At 43.0% G+C, this 20,897-nt stretch overlaps 1 protein-coding gene across 1 annotated transcript in view; it reads left to right on the forward strand.

Moving 5' to 3' along the window:
* Positions 1-6,185: 6,185 nt before the first annotated feature.
* The window catches only part of LOC108802164 (glycogen [starch] synthase, muscle-like), a gene marked incomplete at its 3' end in the record, with an annotated part of 42,143 nt that continues 27,431 nt past the window's right edge, over positions 6,186-20,897 (forward strand). Inside the window, exon 1 of the mRNA XM_018574032.1 lies at positions 6,186-6,394. Within this exon, the coding sequence (XP_018429534.1) occupies positions 6,277-6,394 (118 nt within the window). The remainder of the gene's footprint in view (positions 6,395-20,897) is intronic.

Genomic DNA, 20,897 nt, shown 5'->3' on the forward strand with positions numbered 1-20,897 from the left:
GGTGAGAATTTAAAAAAAAAAAAAAATCGGGGATGAAAGTAGGGCTGCAACAGCTAATCGACTAAGTCGATTATAATCAATGATTTAAAAAGTTGTCAACATTTTCAATCATCAATTAATCAGCTTTCGATTAGTTGTCCCTGTTCATGGCTTCACACACGCCGCGTGCCGCATCTCCTCCCCGCCTCACGCTTGCAACTGCCAGACCTGCCCGACCACATCCACGCTCCACACGCCGCACCTCCTCCCTGCCTCACAAGAGGCAGAGCGGGAGGGGGGCCAAGTTGCTGCACCATGGGCCTCTGGGTTGTACTTGCCCCCTGGGCTAAAAGTTGCCAGTCAGCCCCTACTGCACAGCATCCAAGGGGAGGCCATGCGGTGGCATCGACACTGACCATTACTTCACTACCTACTGAGTTTTAGTTCAGTGACACAGCATGGAAAACAAGGTCTTCTCTATTTTACAGACCTGCTGGTTATTCTTTCTTCTGCACTCATGGAAGGGATTCCAGTATCTATATGGATGGGTTATATATTGTTCCATGGGTCCTTGCTTTCTAGTAGTTTCTACTTGGAGGTTTGAAATTCATACTATACTACTGTATATGTGAACTGTTTTATCTACCTTTCTACAGACTATGCTGCAGTTAAAGCCGATTCCAGTTTAATGATAACCAAAAAAAGTTTAAAAATCAGTTCCAAGACAAACTAAAAAAGCACTTGCAGTACTTCCTCTCCAACCCATGATGTCACCAGTCTTACAGGTTGGATGACAGCCAGCATCATTCACTCCACTTCCTGAGAACTCAGGGCATAGGACTCGTTCACATTAGCCTGAGAGCGCTAAAACTCTGAGTTTAAGCATGTGGGCTAATGTGGATAGTGAGGTCCGGAGGGAGGGGATTGCAGTGCATCACACTCTTTTTTTGTTTTTCTTACTATATGTCATAGCGTTGACTGGCATTTGTCAGCTGCTGCAAAAACCCCAGACACCGCAAATAGTGTGATTGAGCCTTAGAGCAGCCTTGCAGTAAAATGCAAGGTCCACATATACTGTACAAATACTGAAACTTCTCCTTTAAAAATCACCTGATAAACATTAGCAGTTAAGAAGAAAGTTAGATTTATACCTATGCTACCCCCCAACTCCCTCTGTGGCATTTAGGCAAGAGTGACATCACACTCCCTTGCCTTAGATTCTAGGGAATATAGAGCAGCCAAAATCTCACGAGGGGATGTGCTTGCGATTTACTGGAGTGTCTTGTAGTGAGATTTCACATGATCTGCATTCCACAGGAATCTTCCTGGAAGGACAGTGACATCATGGCTATTGATGCAGAAGATGGAGGTAAGGTGAGTATAAAACTAAACTTTTCTTTATAGTCACATTTGGCACCTAGCAACATTGGAAGAACTGGAAGGTCTGTCTTAAGAAGCTGCCCCCTAAGTGTACATCATCCAGCTGCCCTTGGCTTACAGGAGAATGCTACAGAGAGCCACTCATTAGCAGGCTGTGGCAATGCATAACGAGTAGCTGATATAAAGACAGAGTCAGGTACTTACGCTAGCTTTAATTAATACCTAAATGTGATTTTTATTCTACTTGGAGGTCAGCTTTAAATAAGAACTCCGGGCAATTTTTTTTATTAACCTTTGCAGTAGGGCTCCCCCCAATCACTAGACCTTAGACCACTGCAGCAGAGCAAGGCTAAAAGGACCAGTCTACAAAAAAAATAAGACCTACCCCGAAAATAAGACCTAGCGAGTTTTTTTGAGTCAAAAAAAAATATAAGACTGTGTCTTATTTTCAGGGAAACACGGTAAGAGCAAGCTGGCTCAGATGATCAGGTGAGTATAACATTTTTATTTTCCTCCCTAGACCGAAACAAGCAGTTAACCCTTGCAGTGAGGGGGTAAAAAAAGATCTAACAAGCTTGATATCTTGCAATTTTTAAATTATTTTTCTGCTTTTCTTAAATTTTTAACAAAAGCTAAACATTAAGACACAATATGCCCTAAATGGTACTCATGCCATTATTCTTTATAGCTAGGGATTTACAGATACGGTTTTTCGGTATCGAGTAGCGATATTTATCTTTCGGTGCTTGCCGATACAGAGTACCAATACTGGTACTTCCGCTAGCATGGAGCCTGCTTCCTGGCCAATCAGGAAGCCAGGCGGCATGGCATAATCCGCTGCCCACCTTCTTGATTGCCCGGGAAGCCAGCTCCATGCTGTTTGGCAGGGCACAGGATGGCGCAGTGAGCTGACAGCCTTTCTCCCCACACACAGGTGATGTGGTCATGGTGGGCTGCATGCGGGGAGCTGAGGGACTGGATGACAGGCCGGCTTGGGTCAGCCCACCAAATAACTGCACTTTATGCCCAATGGCCAGTCTGGGCCTGGTCCCCGGAGGGTCTTACCACTTTCCAGGTTCATTAGGATTGATAATAGTCATATTCAGATGCATTCAAAGCATTTTTGCCTTGTAAGCATCGGTAAAAACATGCTGGCTGTCGTCCACGGCTGTGATCCGCAGGGTAGCCGGATATACCAGTGTAAATTTAACCATACCATTAACCAGTGACATCTTTAAACAAAGGCCTTATGTTGTCTCGTCATCTCTGTGGAAAATCCGAGAAAACTAATAGGATATGATTTTGAACCATTAGGTGCTTCTGGCTATGATAGGCCCATAAAATGGTGATTAATCAGTGAAGTCCAGATAACAAGTGAAAACAGGACGTAGAGTCATCGGGTCCTACTGTTGTGAACCTAGTTTATGGGCTCTTTTAACCTTAAAAGGGCTATGCAGCCCAAAGCTTCCAGGATAGCAGCAGAGCACAGTAACTCCAATTCTGCCCGCTGAAATGATTGAAATAATTTCTCCTCTAGCTGTTCTCATGATTATCCAGTTTTTCCATCATATTAGTATGTCGCTTGTGCAGATATTCTGAGTGGGGCTGGGCAAGCCCAGGGGAGTCTTCCAGTGTACTCAGTTGGGTCTCGAACTCAGTAAGGTGGGTGCCATGTTCATCCACCTCATCCTTGAGTTCATGGAAGTATGGTGTAAGCACTTCTTGGAGGGAAGAACTCAAGACCGGTTTCAGATGAAGAGCAACTTCAGAGAGAGAGAGAGAGAGAGAGAGAGAGAGAGAGAGAGAGAGAGAAAGGTTTTGGGCCCATTAAGACTACTGCAGTCCCTTACTGCGCGTTAATGCACATACAATAACGTGCATTACATCACACATTAATGTGTGTTCTGTTAAGGCAGCCCTTACATTAGGAATGGGCCACATGTGGCTCATTGACACTTATTGGAGCTGTTTAAAAGCATTCAGTTTACTACCTGATTTGAATTTTGTATCTGCTTCTTGTGGAGCCAATCAAGTGTGGTGTAGTGCTCATGTGTTAACAAGTGTTCAACATGAGGAACATGCTGACAGAAGAAGAAAGCAGAGTGACAGAAAGATGAACTCATATGTCTGCTGCTTCTCCTCCTTCACTGTCCAGTCGCAGGCTGAGCAGAAGAAGACTTAGTTGTATTATTTAACTGCAGTAGAGAAAAGCACTATGGTTCTGATTTCTGGCTGGACTGCGTAAATCTCAGCAATAAATGCACAGAAATACAGATCATCTGATAGGTAAATCAGCTTTCATATATGTAGTTCATGTGTGTATGTGTCCGTCTGAAGGTCAGCTTTAAAGGAAACCATACCTGAGAGAAACATGGAGGCTGCCACTGCTGACTTCCCATACTGCAAATGTTTGAATTATGGCTGTCGTGCTGACACTGGCCACTAGCATTTTCTGAAGAAGGTCAGCAGTGACAACCGCCATGCTTCTCCCAGGTAAGATTCACATGAAATAAGGTAGGCAGAGTCACAGTACTGACTGCATTTTGTCTTGATTGCCGATAGTTGCTCTCATATTGTCATGATTGCCATTAGTTACTCTTATATTGTAATGATTGCCGATAGTTGCTCTCATATTGTCATGATTGCCATTAGTTGCTCTCATATTGTCATTATTGCTGTTTTTATCCCAGGTATTGTCACCATTGCCTATTTGTTTCCCACCTATTCTATCTATTGTTCATTTGTAGTTCATGAATCCTCAGGAATGCCCTTTTATTTTGTCTCCATGATATCAAGTCAGTGCTGTTTGTTTAGAGGACCATATTATTATATAATTGAATCACCTAAAATCCTGTCACTATCAAACCACAGCACTGTTGGTGCCATACTTGGCCCCATCAAACTATATGCCCTTGCTATTAAACTGTTGCCTCCTTATTGACATGGTGTGCACTAGTGGCTCTTCCTCTTGCCCTCTCGAGCCCACCTACTTTGGAAAGCTCCCTGGTATTGGTATAATTGTACACTGACTGGCTGGGGTCACTATGAGGGGCTCCATTTCTCTTTAATGGATTTGTTTGCTATTTTTTTATGGAAAGGTGCTGGAACACACAAACGTAGGTGGAAAATGTCCAAGTGGACAGGAACTGAAGCAGGGAGATCTCTGTCATAATCCACTTTTGGGGTGCCTGTTCCTCTAAGGTAAACATTGCAATTTTAAATATAAGCCCCTGTTCACACCTATGAGTGACATTTGCTGCATTGCAGTAGGGCAGACCATTCATTTAAGTGGTCTGCCTAATGCATCTGAATCGCACAAAAGAAGTACATGTTCTTTTTTTTAAATCACATTGTGCCACAATGAATGGTAATAACTGTGGTGCAATGCAATGTGATACAATGATACAATGCCCTGGGACATTCTGGCTGGCATCCCGCGGAGCCCCTGGCAGCCTGTAATGTCACGGGTTGCCAGGAGCTCGGTAGGATGCCAGCTAGAGTGTCCCAGGTTGCTAAGTGCTGGGCATGGATGTGTATGGCTTTAACACATCTCCCGATCCAGCTCATAGCATGCCGCCACTGGACTCTAGAGAAGTGGAGACATGTTCTCTGGAGTGAGAAATCATGCTTCTCTGTCTGGCAATCCGATGGATGTGTCTGGATTTGGCAGTTCCCAGGAGAACGGTACTTGCCTGACTGCATTGTGCCAAGTGTAAAGTTTGGTGGAGGGGGGATTATGGTGTGGGGTTGTTTTTCAGGAGTTGGGCTTGGCCCCTTAGTTCCAGTGAAGGGAACTCTTAAGGCATCAGCATACCAAGACATGTTGGACAATTTCATACTCCCAACTTTGTGGGAGCAGTTTGGGGATGGCCCCTTTCTCCCATGACTGCGCACCAGTGTACAAAGCAAGGTCCATAAAGACATGGATGAGCAAGTTTGGGGTGGAGGAACTTGACTGGCCTGCACAGAGTGCTGACCTCAACCCAATAGAACCCCTTTTGGATGAATTAGAGCAGAGACTGCGAGCCAGGCCTTCTCCTCCAGCATCAGTACCTGACCTCACAAATGCGCTTCTGGAAGAATGGTCAAACATTTCCATAGACACGCTCCTAAACCTTGTGGACGCCTCCCCAGAAGAGTTGAAGCTGTTATAGCGGCAAAGGGTGGGCCAACTCCATATTGAACCCTACGGAGTAAGACTGAGATGCCATTAAAGTTCATGTGCTTGTAAAGGCAGGCGTCCCAATACTTTTGGCAATATAGTGTAGATGTTAATGGGGGTTTAACATGCGTTTATTACTAATACATTATGTTTCTCTTTAAACACTTCAGCTCTTACATATGGTGACATGCATAAAATACACGCTACATAACATTATATGACAGTAATCATGACAGTGAACCCTTTGACCTCAGAACTCCACAAATTCACCTCACATGCACGTAGCCCACGAGCTTCACTTGTCAATCTTATTGATTGAAACATCCTCAGCCAATCAACCCTCTCCACCACAGACCGAGCACCAGACTCAACCCACCCACTCCTAGAGATCTGCTACTCCAATCAAATCCCCTTTATAAATACATGTGTTCCTATCCTCCAATCAGTGACAAGCCATACAAGAGATAGGAGAGTATGATTTTATATTGCAGGATGCAGCTGCTTCCATGTTGACTGTGGGCAGAGGGGGGTGTGTCGCGGCTGTGACCCCGTCCCTCCCCTCCCGGGGACTGGTTAGTTACATTGTAGCAGTTCCTTGCTGTCTGCGGTGTGGGGGTCCGCGGTAGAGACAGCGGCTGGTGCTGTACATGTCATTGGTGGTTGCTGCAGGAAGAGGGCTGCACAGGAGCTGACACTTCAAGGACGGTCATCCATATACTTTAATCCTTCTTGCTCCATCCATTAGCAGCTGCAGGATGCCCCTGGCTCGCAGCCTATCAGTCACTTCCCTCACCGGGCTGGAGGACTGGGACGATGATTTGGACCTCGACAACAGCGTCCTGTTCGAGGTGGCCTGGGAAGTGGCCAATAAAGGTGAGTGTTTGTGAGGATCAGGGTACAGGCTCAGCACTGTCCGCAGCATTTCCTCCGGGGATTGTGCAATGGCAGTGTATTGTCTATGAAGCTTGTCCAGGCGATGGGCAGCACAGCAGGTCAGTGAATATTCTGGTAGCCACAATGTCAGAATTGTAGGTCATGTATAATAGAGAAACAGCCTGCAGTTCTTTCTGCAGTGCCCATAGGGGATCATACCAAGTACTGCATCTAATTCTGATCTCTGGTTATTAGAGTTTGTGAGGTGAATAGGATACATTTGTAGCCTACACACTGTGATATTTGATATGTTACTGAATCAACAGGGGTGATCGCTAGTAGCTCATGGATGCTGCTAACATCAGCCTTGTAATGTGAATGTCAATCATGATTCAATCTCCTTTTAGCCTTCATTCACATAGTTTTGTTGAGTGTTTCTCAAAGCACAACAATGCAAAACATGAAGAATCCCATTATTTTCTATAGTGCCTGTCGCTTGAAAAAGTAAATGAGCTGCCTGTCAGACAGAATTGTGTGGTTTTGGCCCCATAGACTTCAATGGCAGCGCCTGAATTATGTGCTGGTTTGTGCCTAACAACTGTCTCCTCCTCTTTGTAACTAGCGTTCCATCGGCTAAAACAAAAAAATGCTCAAGCTTGAAGAATCTGCAAATGCGTCAATATTGCCTAAAAATGTGATGTGAACGGAGGCTTAGGGCCTGAGTTGGTGGGCTTTTGTTCACTTCAAATGGGTTTTCCATCCCAATGTCTAAGAATGCTAAATCTGCTGGAAGCAGGTCAGCTGCAGGTCATATACTCCTGTCAATTAATTCTGAATGATCTTGAAAGCATCTTAAACTTTTATTTAAAAGACACAAGCCCAAAGCCCATTGACACAGGCAGTTTGATTTACCAAAAGTGTATAGTAGAAGCCCTACCTAAGGCCCCTTTCAGACTATCTGATCAGAAGGGAATCTGTGCATGGGTCCCCTCCTGATCAGAGCGATACGGATCAGATGTCACTGGTGTGACATCTGTGTCCCTCCAGTTTTTTCCTCCATCAATCGATGTAGGAAAAAAATGAAATGACTGGACCCCATATCGGTCTATGGGGAATCAGATTACCCTGATCCGGCACGAGCAGGTCCAGGGAAATGGAACACTTTTTTCCGTTTTGGTTTTCTGGACCTGTCCGGAGCCTGGGGAAACTGGATGTAAATGGACTTCTGTCTGTTTAGCTTAGGCTGCCCATATACTTATATTGGGCATCCGATTGGGTTTGCTGGCAGGAGGACCTGATCAGAACGCCCATCTGAAAAGTGCCTCAATAATCTACTTAGTTTACATTTAGTCAGGTAGGTTCTCATCCTACATAATTGTTTGTAGATCAAAAGAATATTGTTAAATCTGATTGTAAGGTTATTACCAGTTCAGCGCTTTGATAGATCACTAAAGAAATGTTGTGTAAACTACACAAGTATCACAGGTAGTAGAGATTACCCTACGAGTGTTCCATATTTGTGGGGTCGAATCTCATCTCTGCTTACACCAAAATGAGAGCCATCGCTTCCATCTGTACAGACTGATTTCTATTCTTAGTCATTTTATCAGTACAATTCTAAAAAAACGCTAATGTAACTCTATCTTTAGAAGACCTGGTGAATGTTATAGGTTAAAAATAATTTATCTAGGTAGCTATAATATTGAAAAAGTTGTTTTAGTTAATGGGATGTATGTGCAGTTCTTGGATCCTTTGGTGGATTCCTCTGAACATAATTAGAACATAATTAAAACCTATCTGGAGCTAAGCTTTATTTCAATTTGGATAGGAAATGGTTAAAACCCCAGCCAGTTATTTTTTTGCAATCTGTTTGCCTTTTATTTCCTGTACTGGGAAGTGAGAGAACATTCTCTTAAGGTGCCCATACACTGCACGATTCTCGTACGAGAATCGCGGGAAATCTCACGATCGTATGAGAATCGTGCAGTGTATGGAAGGCGTGCGACCGTTTCTAATGTACGGTCGCACGACTTTTGTATATATCGAGCATGTTGGAAAACCAGCCAAGAATTGTACGATTTTTACGATCGTACGTATGGTTTTTAACATGATCGAGAGATCACTGCCGAAGGGGCCGGTGTGCGTACGCTTCAGCATTGCAGTCATCGGCATTGCAGTCATCGCAAGCCCGCCCCTTAGGGGGGCAGGCTTGCGATGATCGCAAGTACGATTTGACTGTCCAAGATGGGCAGATCGTACGTTTTTTTAAGTACTTTACAACCCTCGCAAGTCTTGTGAGGGTTGTAGAGTGTATGGCCACCTTTTTAGATGGTTGTCCCCATAGGATGATTTTCCTTCTGCTTCTCTTTTGGTGACAACTCAATTTTATGTAGAAGGAATTTCTTTAGTGGGATTATAGACAGCAATATTAACCCCTCACCCCTCTGTAAAAACTTTCTTTTTTTTTAAAATGACAATTTGACTTAATACACTTTTTAGTGTGTTTTTGTTTTCTTTTGTTTTAAAATAGTTTAGTAGTGAAATTCCAGAAAGACTAGCAAACAGGTGGCCATTCCAGGCAGTCAGCGGCACTATAACCATTTTTCCGAATGGCCCCTCTACTGTAAAATTTGCTATGTCGTGCTTTAGGGCTAATGCACACAGCTGTTTTTTTGTTTAAAAAAAAAAGATTTTCAAGATTACAGATTTTCATAAATACAAAAAACAAAAACACAAAGGCTATGTATAAGCAAAACATGATTCGAGGAAAATGACTGAAGAGGAACAGATACAGCATAAAACCGTACCTAAACAAGTGTATTGTTATTGGGCTGCCGTGCACAGCGTGTAAAGATCAGTAAACTTGTGCTGCTTTTAGATCTGTAAAATCAAAAAAAGAAAACTGTCTGTCTGAGGTTTATGTAAACAAATTTGTTAACATTTACATATATACAGTGCAAATGCACTCTATTGTAAATTCACTCTATTGGCTAGAATTATTATATATATTCTAGCCAATAGGTTTGTGTGCATACGCCCCTAAACTCTGTACCTGCATAAAGGTGTAATAATGCACCAAAATGTGCATTTTTGTACACTAGATTTTTCTGCTAGCTTCTAGAAGAAAGATCCAGCCTAGATGGGAGCATACTGTATGTATAAGTCCATTTGCATGAGCCCTAATACCTACCAGAAACGCTGGGCTCCATTCATTAGCCCACGCATGAGTCAAGCCGCAGCAGGTAGGTCAGGTGACCTCTGTCAAAGAGCAAAGAACCGAGATCTTGCCCTTTGATACCAGCCACACATTCTGCTGCTACAGCTGTGCTCAGTGGTTGGCGGCTAAATGAAACGGTGGCTTCTGATTGTTAACTATTAGCAAGTTTTGGCTATTGGTCCACTAATAGGACCGTGGTGGAGATTATTATACAGGATTTATTTATATGATGAATATATGTCAGATTGCTGATCTGAACAAAAAGGTCCACCTTTGCAATATCTTCTGAATCTCATCGGGGAACATGCTACCTGGTACACGCAAAGTGATTCTAGCAAATAAAATATATAAGGGCAGGGCTTGACAAATATGTTGCAGGTTTTTCCTGGCAGAGTTATGCCATCGTGCCATGGGTTGGGTTTGTTGTATCATGCTCTGCTTCTACATGTAGTAAGTGTTTAGTTGTACTTGGCAGGCACATGTCCAGAGGATTTCACACACAAGCCGCATCCTCCATTCATAAAGTTTCATTACCCAAAACTTCATCTTCAGTACTGGGGAACATGTAAGTCTTGTATTTGTTATGGCAGGGCTAGGCAACCTTGAAACAACAGCTGTGGTAAAACTACAAATCCCCACATGCCTGTGGCAGCCAGTCTTAAGGTGCCCATACACCTTACAACCATCGCAAGACTTTTGTCTTGCGATGGTTGTAAGCGAATTAAAAGCTTGTACGATCTGCCCATCCTTGACAGGCAGATCGTACTTGCGATCATCGAAAGCCCGCCCCGCTAAGGGGCGGGCTTCCGATGACTGCAATGCTGAACGGCAGTGTGCGTTTGCGCACACCGGCCCGTTCGGCATTTGTCTTACGAGCATGCTACAAACGCGCTGACAATCGTACGATTCTCGGCGGGTTTTGAAACATGCTCGTTAGACAAAAGACGTGCGACCGTAAAGTAGAAACGGTCGCCCGCCTTACATCCTGCCGATATCGTACGATCGCGGGATTTCCCACGATTATCGTGTCAGTTTTTTGATTTTCTGTCAGTTTTTTTAAACTGTTCCCTTTTTTTTTCTTCATGTTGCAGTGCTCTTGTTAGGGGGAGGGGTTAATTGAGCTCAGGTGTCTCTCATTGAGCAGGTGTATTATAAACTAGTGCATCACTCATTTTGAGCTTGCTCACACAGGGCTTGGGAACAAAGTGCCTGGTAGCTAAGTGGCGTTAAAAAATTGGGGTTTAACCAGGGCGGTTGTAACTTCTTCCAGGGCGGTGGTATAAATTAAATTTAGTTTAACAAACAAGTTATTGACCGTACCACTTGTGAACCATAATTTAACCCAGGTTGGTAGTATAATTCAGTAGCAAGGTGTATGGGCACCTTTTACAATGTCTCATGGTTCTTGTAGTTCCACAACAGCTGAAGTGCCGAGGTTGTCTACCCCTGTGTTTAAGGTAATTACCAGAGAAATGGTAACCATAAGCAGACATACATGCTGGTATTAACTACTGCGGTTTTGAAACCATCTTTGTAACAGGCAAACCATGTTGTGTTGCCATTTGTTTTCAGTGATATCCCAACACCCTAATACAGTTCTGGGCAACACACCTGGACTTGTGCGCTGGGTTAAAAAGATTACCAGTCGAGTGAAATGTTTACTGTGTTGAGGTATACTGCCAGCCCATTCAAAATGAATGAGCTGCCGCATCGTACAGTTAATGCACACTTCGTCAAACCCAATTGTTGTCTTTTATGGTATGCAGGTTTTTGTTTTCCAAGTGGTGGACACATATAAGATGATTTAGAGAACCGTTTACACTGAGGTTATGGTGTGTGACCATTTAATATGTAATGTCATAATTACTATTTTTTGATTTGAAGGAATTTATTTCCAGTTTATGGTGTTTCCATTGGTGATGTACAAGTATCAATTTTAGTTTCTGCACAAGAAACTTTTAAATTAAAACATTTTTTTAAATTGGAAGAATTTGTTTTCCCACAGGATAGATTTTCCTCTTTTCTACAAGATCTTTGTGGTGATGATGAAGAGGCGAAGACATGCAGGGTTATTCACTGAAGCGTGAAGAGTTTGGAGAAGGCAGGAAGAAGTGGAACAATCTAGGACAACATGGCCAATTTGGAATAATTTTCCAATTCAGCTATTAGGTAGATTGTTCACGTCTCCTGCCTTCTCCAAACTTTTCACTCTTTTGTGAATAACCATGATAGTTTACAAGCATGTTGGACTGGGTCTGTATACTAGAGGCCAACCCATGGCAAGGAAAGGAGGTGAAATGGTAATTGGTCAGTAATTGATTTCAGCTGCTTCCTTTTTTAAATATAGAAAATCCAAAAGACTGAACCCAACTCCACCTGTTTGGCATCATGACCATTAGTTTTAAGAGCTTGATTGGTGCGGGAATTGTTTTTGCTTTACAATGTTCCTGCACCAGCGATCCACAGACAGGATCACTAGTGTGACATAACCCTTAGTTTACGAGACACTTGGGGTACGTTCACACCAAAATGCTGCAAGCACTATTTTGATCGCCCTGGACCGCAGGCACGATGTGCCTTGCGATCCCGTGCGGCCGATCGCATTGTGGCCGGAGGGCGTGGCTACGATGCCATTCACTTCAATGGCCTGCCACGCCCCCTCCTGCCCCACAAAAAAGTGAGCCGGCCGCAATGATACAATGTGTATCAGCCACATCAATGCATCCATGGACATCAGATGTCAGCGTTATTCCTCCCCTTTGAAAAAGGCTCCAATCACCTGTAGCATCACTAGCAATACTTAGCAGTATCAGGGAAACAACTCCAAAAAGGATCCAACGTAGAATATCCCAAAATAAAAAAATAAAAGGCACATGGCATAAAATCTTTAAAACATTTAATTAGCACAAAATAAAAAGGAACTTACAAAAAGATCAAAACAACACGTTGGATACAGATCGATCCAAAAACTCTTTCTGAATCCACTATCAATTGATCGATCTAAAACAGCTGATGGGAGAGAGTGTGCACGGTGCTATACCTATCGGCTATTTTAGATTGATCAATTGATAGTGGATTCAGAAAGAGTTTTTGGATCGATCTGTATCTAACGTGTGGTTGGGGGTTCTTTGAGCGTTGATCAATGACAGATTGATCTCCCACCTACAATGGATACTAATTTAAGGGGGCATGTCACAATGTCCGGCAATCCATGCCAGACTTTCATATGGGTCCCTGGTGCTTGGCTGTCAGGCTGTGGTATTCCACAGGGCTGCAGCCAATCTGCATACCTCCTCCCCTACTTGGCACTCTCACTTGTTGCTTTTTGTTCGAGCAACAATTCTTATTTCCTGTGTCGGACCCCTTGTGTTTCCCGTGGTCACCTGTGCTAGGTTGCCCTTTTGGTTCCCTGTGTTGTGCTGTTTCTCCTGTGTCTGAGATCTCTCTGTTGGCATTTCCCCCTTTTCACTCGTGATCTCTCTGTTTTTAAATTCCCCTTTGCTCATGTTCTTCCTGTTGGCTATTCCGCCTTTGATTGGTTCTTGTGTTCCCTGGGCTTTGTTTATAACGAAATATTTATTTTCAAATCTTTTCTCATTACAGAGAAAGCTCAAAGTTGCAGCAACATTATTTACTTCACTTCAGCACTAAAAATATAAGTTAATGTGGAATATTATGATATTGACATTTCCAAACCATTAAAGGAGAATTTCCCACAATTACTATTGACCAGTGGAAAGCTGAGTCTGTCCATTTATAGCTTTCTGTATATACACTAAAGGAAATTTTTTCCTTTTTAGTGGGTGGGCCATTCAAAGCAACCAAAAGATTTTTGTGTATTGAGCGCAATCTGATGAGTAGTTACTTGGGGGAAGGGGGGGGAGTTTTGTAGGTTCCAAATAAGGGGTAGGAGGCGTGCTGCTCTCCAGTAGGCTGGTGAAGGTGTCCTGCAGAAGAACTGGAAACAAAAAAAACACACACACGAGCACCACAGCCTAGCACAATGAGTAAGGCTATGGCAATGAAATGTTTAAAAATGACAATGTTGCACTCACTAAATTATTCAATTTGGAAAAAAGGAAAACGTCTAACCACAAATGTCAGGCTGTGGAGAAGCTTTCTTCCAGTTCGGAGACCACTTGGTGGTATATAACTGATGGCAGATGTGTGCATCTCAAAAAGGAACACTACCTCAACTTTGGCAAAATAAAATATCAAAAAAGGTTAAAAGCGGTTTTGAAAAATGAATGGGGAAAAGGTCAACTGTAGGCAGTTAAAGGCAATTTGCGTTATGGTATCTAATTCATTTTGACTGCAAAATAAGTGGCCTCAATGCACAAAAAAAAGTACCTTCACTATTTTTGATAACACGGAGAATTCAAATCTGTGGGTTGCTGTAACACAGGTGTAGATGTGCATTTGGGTACCATTTTTAAAATGAATCTCAACGCATGTATACTCTTCATTGCATAGCACCAACGCCCATTAAAATTAAGGCTTTAACAAATAAAGGGAGGTGTAAAGCTCTCCTTTTGTAGACCGCCCCATACTCCATCCTGTTTGTTCACCTTGGCATCTGGTAAATGACCATCTTGTTCCCATACCTCCTTTTTTCTCAAGGTTGTACATTTCTATGGTTAAGCCCTTTCTTTTATCTTGTGTATACGTTATGAAATGTAGTTTAATTTTTGTGCATCTGTATCCGCACAGACCCTAAACCTTATTTATGACGCTTGCTTTTATGGTTACCAGGCTTTATGTTTTGGATAACGCCAGTTTCTACTGTAACTGCAAAAAGTGTAGAAAAATCAGATTATTTTTTTATTTGCCTCAATGGCCATAGTTCTCTCTATCATCCTTGCTATTAATGAGAATTGTCAGTTACAGAAATTCTTTGTGTACATGCTGCTGATTGACTGACTGGTAATGAGCCATAAGATGTTGTGTCTACAACCTACTTAAAAGAATGGTATCTTTCTATAGAAAAATGTATATGGTCTCCTGAGCCATGTCACCTTGACGTGTTTAGAGTAATTGCGGGGAGGGAGGGCAATGTAGTCGTGATGGGCGACTTCAATTACCCGGATATAAATTGGGCTAATGGAACCTCAAGTTCAACCAAGGAGGGTAGATTTTTGAACATGCTGAGAGACAACTTTATGGATTCTCAGGAGGACGTCTTCTGCAAAGGATACACATCCTTTGCAGAAGACGTGTATCCAAACCTCTGTCATTGTCCTTAGTGGTGAGACAAGTTGTTTTACATGCTAGTTTGTGAGTGTGCCATGATGCCTTTCTACTGTTCTACTGTTCAAAGCCCATTTCGTGTGCACCTTACTGTACAACTGGTAACAAATTGAGTGCGTTTGTCGTTTGTTTTGATCTTTACACCCACACACACAATGGGTTGGACTTGATGGACATATGTCTTTATTCAACCTCAAATACTATGTAACTATGTAACTAATATTTCAGTATATTTTCTGCTTCAATTGAATCTTTTTATCACAATGTTTTCCTTAGAATAAAGCATCAGAAGTGGCAGCTCTATTGCAGTGCAGGCACTCCAGAACCCCTGAAACCTGAATGATAAGATAAGCAAATTTTGACTTTAAAGCTGAACTCTGGGCAAAAAGTTTATTAGGGAAGGGCTCCACAAATTCCAGGCGCCAGGTCACCGTGGCAACTAGAAATTGTGTCCTGGTGCCTGTGCTTTTGTCAGCCTGTTTACTGTCGCCGCCTCCTCCTCCTCCTCCTCCTCATCAGCTCTGCTCCTCCTGTTCTCCTCCCCTTTGTTTCCACCGCTGCTCTTCCCGCCTGTATCAGCAGAGGCAGCGAGGGTCAGAGGGACACAGACCGTTGCAGCCCGCACCCGGTGGGGAGGAGACAGAGCAGCTGTCAACCGTTGTGACTGCATTCCCTGTGTCCCTGCTGCTCCACCGTGCCCCTCTTTGGTTTTCCTCCTCTGCTGATTTAACAGCACGCAGTAGATGGGTGCAATAGCCAGCCTGCTATTGGCTATTACAATTTGAAATCACCAATAGCAGGCTAGTTATTGCTCCCAGCCACTGCCTGCTGTGTTTTACATTCAGCTGCCTCAGCAGGCAGCTGTCATTCCCCAGCTAAAGCTATTGAGGTGGAAAGGTGACACTAGTGGTCTAGTAGACCCCCAACGTCCCCTTAAATAAAACCTGTCATCTCCAATTTGCTATCACATAGGGGCACATGTAAAGCAATGCAGTAAAAAAAAAAAAAGCCTAAACAAATTAAAATTAAATTAAACATACCAAACAAAAAGTTTAAAGGCCCCTGCGAACGCGCACAAACTAAGGGAAACACAAGTCGGGTGCACCTACATACAAAAACTACAACTGCCCTACACATCAGGTATCACCGCCTGTGCCAACTAAAACTGTAATTGAAAATTACAACTGCTGTTGAAATCAAAGCTTTGTTAGTTTAAAAAAAACAAAAAAAAAAACCTGGCTCCTAACTTTTTTAGCTGCCTCCTAGATTCAAAGCAAATTTGTGAAGCCCTGTATTATGGCATTAACTTAGTACCAGTAAGGTACCTCTAAAGATATGTGCCCCACTGATGTCTGATGATTCTTTCTTGAAAAACGCTATTTAGCAATGTCATCCCTGAAGTTCTGCTACTGAAACTGTTGGGGCTCAGGCACTTCGATTAGTGTGCCAGTGGTTCCATTAGATAGTGGTTCCATTTAAACAATGTCTTGTATTCTTGTCAAAGGATACAAGGCATTCTGCGATTGGACTAGGGGAGATATTCATGTTCATACACCCCTTGTCCAGTCACAGAATGGCTTCTAAATCAAAATATTCCCCCATACATGCTTAACAGTTTGGAGAGAAGAATCCCCACTTCCGGCTATTGTATTCAACAGCTGTTGCTCCCATGGCTACTAAATACCTGAACAGTGCCTGTATCTGATTGGACAGTATTCTTCCACCCAGCAACTTCGACAAAAGTTGATTTGAAAAATTAACTCTTGTCGAACCAGTTGGTGCCAGCTTAAGCCAACTTATCTGACCAAGTGTGGATGTATACTTGCTTACTAGCATATTTAGAATTTTAGTAAGGGCTTGTTCACACCAAATGTAGACCAGATCTGCATGAGTTTCTGCACATGCAGTGCAGTGTGTTTTGCCACATATTTGACACGTTACGGGCAGTTTCTGTTAAAAAAACAAATAGGAGATATATATATATATATATAATCTCCTATATAGAGATAGATATAATTTTTTTTTATTTCTTTCCTAAAATGGGCTTTCATTGCGTTCCAGGGCATTTGCATGCATTTTTGATGCGTTTGCATGCGCTTTGGTGCATTCCAGAGCAGAAAATAATAGTTATTATTTTCACAATCCATCCAATACTCATGGAGAACCCTGGCACAAGATAACTGTCTTATAGTAGTATATTGCTTGTCATTATCCTCTTGCCCTTCTTCATTTACAGCAATTGGTGAGTTTTTCTACTTGTCCTCCTGTCCCAGAGACTGCCAGTACCTCTAGAGCAGTGCTTCCTAACCTTTTTATCGCCGCGGACCGGTCAACGTTTGATAATTTTACCGCGGCCCGCTGAGGGGGGGACGTTGATTGTTTATATTTTAGCTTGTTTTGATTTAATAATTTTAGTTTGTTTTTAAACATGCCTTCAAAATAAAATACAGTTACACCAAAAAATGAATATAAAGTGATTTAACATTTTAACTCACTGGTGTGTGGGAATCACCTGTCCCGATAAATCCATATTTCAAGTAGGACTCATGGTATTGTCTGTTTTAAAAGTTACATGTTTCTTTGATGTTGAAGGCCCATCTTCTGTCTCTTCACTGGGCCTTTTCTTTTTCCCAAGGAAACTTTCTAACGACGTCTGTTTCGTACTAATTTTTGCTAATTTGTGGGTTAAATTTGAGCAAACACAATATACACGTACACCAAGCACTGTTAAACATGAGAAAGTACCGGTGAACAGAGAGAAGAGCGATACACACCTTTTCTTTACCAAAGCTACAACGCCACTGCCGCTTGCAGCCGCTCAGCTCCAGACGTCACCTAAAACCGCCCCGATATCACAATATTTTGCGCATGCACGGTATTGGTGCGGGTTTAGGTGATGTCTCTCAGCTCCCGGTTAACCTCTCGTCCTGGAAAGTCAGACAAACCCGAGAGAAATATACCACAGTAAATAAAATGGAAATGATGTAATGTTCCTTGGGCGGCCCGGTACCATTTGATCCACGGACCGGTACCGGTCCGCGGCCCGGGGGTTGGGGACCACTGCTCCTAGAGCACCTTATTCATAGCCTGGTGATTTTGGAACACATTTCTAGACTCCTCACTCTAGGTCTGCAACAACTAATTGATTAAATCGATAATCATCGATTATGAGAATAGTTGTCAACTATTCGAGAGTTTTTTTTTTTTTAATGCAACCAATCGATTAGTTGAAAAAATAATCAGGTAACCGATTATGAAAATAATCGTTAGCTGCAGCCATACCTCACTCAGTGTGGATCTCCTGGGTGTTACTGGTGGATGGTGTACAAGTGCTTTCTATCCAACAAGTAACACCCTTTTGTCTTAATTGACAGGAACTCTGTAATGCATAGTTATGACAACAGCTTCAATGATAAGCTTGCTCTGACCTCCAAACTGTTCCTGTACAACAGACAAGACGTGATCATAAAGCTCATTATTACTTGCTATGGCAGTGTCTCCCACATTACCTAAACATAATCCCACAACTAAGAATATTGGGACTATACTGACAGCATGGCAATCGTTCTTCCACCTGCATACGGAGTGATGTGAAGGAAGATTAATAGATTGTGTGACCCAGAGATGCTTTTCCACAAACTGGCTCTGTCTTCCTAGAATTTCACTTTTCAGTGAACAGACTTTTATTTCTCTTAGGAACCTCCTGTGGCAAGACCTCTGTTTGGCTTCCCTGATATACAAATCTGGCTTGGGGTTTAAAGTGAATCCCACTGTCTCTCTTGTTTTATATTGAAACAAGTTGAAAGAACATGCAATGGTAGATAAAAATGTGCAACACTCCAAGGAACTATTAAAGGAGAACTATGGGGTCAGTGTTTTTCCCCATAGTTCTCCTTAGGGTAACGGGAGGACACAAACTAGCGTCCTCCCGTTACCCTAAGCTCTATATACCGTGAGCTACAGCTCGCGGTATACTGAGACGCCGGAGCGGATCCCAACGTAAATGACGGGATCCACCCAGCTGCGTGAGTGACAGGTGGCTCTGCCTATCTAGAGGCAGAGCCAGCTGTACCCGCCCCCTCCCCCGTCCGTTACGCCAGTCAGCGCTGGCAGATCGGAACGGGGAGAGGGGAATCCAGCCCCTCCCCCTGTCACGGCAGAGAGCAGTGACAGGATCGAGAGGCGAGCGAACCCGGTATGTGTTCGCTCACCTCCCGATCTACTGAGCCAACCTGTGACAGTCTCATTGTCACAGGTCGGCTAGAACTATGAGGTGAGTGGAAATCGCTCATCTCATAGTTCTTCTTTAAGATCTTATCACCAGGCATGAAGGAAGCCAAGGAGGTGACTCATTATACCAGAATCCAATCACTTTTGGATGAACTATCCCTTTTTAATGTTCCAGGATTTTGATATTTCTTGTGTTAATTCTTTCACCATTATAAGAACCATTTTCAAAGTAAGGAGTGACTATTCTGATTGACAGTAACACTGGAACATTGTGTATTGGCTTGTTCAATAACTGTCATTGCTGCAGATGTAGTGATATTACGGATCTTTAGCTGACATTTCTCTTGATGGTGTCCGATGTTCCTGGCGTATAATGCACAGCACATGATTCTGGCATATGACGTGATCTTTACAGCCTCCCTTGCTGATCAGTAGTGCTGAGCAATGTGTTGGCAGCAGTTATCTCTACAAGTATCAAGATACATAGACACAATTCCATTACATAGTTACATAGTCAGGTTGAAAAAAGACACAAGTCCATAGAGTTCCACCTATAGAGATAAGGAAAAAAAAAAAAAGAGAAGAAAAACCTAAACAGAACGCTATACCCACAATTACACACTGTTGATCCAGAGGAAAGCAAAAAAAACCCTATAAAGCATGGTTCAATTTGCTCCAACAAGGGAAAAAAATGTCTTCCTAATCCCATAGGCAATGTGATCAACAATCTCTGATGCCTAATATACCTCTAAGAACTCAATATCCAGTAATATTCTGTGCCTTTAGGAATATATCCAGATGTTTTTTAAACCAATTAACTGAGCTAGCTAGAACTAGCTCCTGGTGGAGTCTATTCCACATTTTTTCAGCTCTAACTGTGAAGAATACTTTCTGTGTGCAACAGTTAAACCTCTTTTCCTCCAAACGGAAAGAGCGCCCCCTTGTCCTTTTGCAGTGACTAATTTGGCACCAAGCTCTTTATATGGACCATTTATGTATTTATACATTGTGATCATGTCCCCCCTTAAACGCCTCTTCTCCAGAGAGAACAAATTCAGGTCAGCTAATCGTTCCTCATAGCTGAGCTCCTCCATGCCTCTTATGAGTTTAGTCGTCCTTTGCTGCACTTTCTCCAATTCCACAACATCCTTTTTGTCAACTGCTGCCCAAAACTGAACTGCATATTCCAGATGAGGTCTTACTAATGCTTTGTACAGGGGCAGGATTATACCTCTATCTCTGGAGTCTAGACCTCTTTAATACAAGAAAGTATTTTGCTTGCTTTAGAAACTGCGGTTTAACATTGCATGCTATTATTGAGTCTATGATCTACCAACACACCCAGATCTTTCTCATTGACTCCCCCAAACATACTCCCCCTAGAGTATAGGACGCATGCTTGTTTTTAGTCCCCAAGTGCAGAACTTTACATTTATCAACATTAAACTTAATTTTCCAAATAGATGCCCAATCACACAGTGCATTCAGATCTGCTTGTAAGTTAGAGACGTCCTGTAAGGCAGGGGTGCCCATTAGGTCGATTGCGATCTACCAGTCGATCGTGTAGCGATCACTGGTAGATCGCAATGTCCGCCTTCTTTGGATCGCCGCTGCTTTCCCCCATCTGTATGCAGCGTGGATCAGAGGAAAAGTGAAGCTGCAGTCGGCGGCGGGGGACTGAGCCGCTATCACAGCAGCACGCCGAGCGGTGAGGGGAGAGAGAGCCTCTCGGCCTGGATCTGAAAGCCGGCGGCTCTTTCTCTCCTCACCACACATGCTGCTGGCTCCGTGGTTACAGCGGCTCCGTCT

This window comes from Nanorana parkeri, unplaced genomic scaffold (assembly GCF_000935625.1).
Source record: "Nanorana parkeri isolate BGI_ZX_2015 unplaced genomic scaffold, ASM93562v1 scaffold2688, whole genome shotgun sequence".
NCBI lineage: Eukaryota > Metazoa > Chordata > Amphibia > Anura > Dicroglossidae > Nanorana > Nanorana parkeri.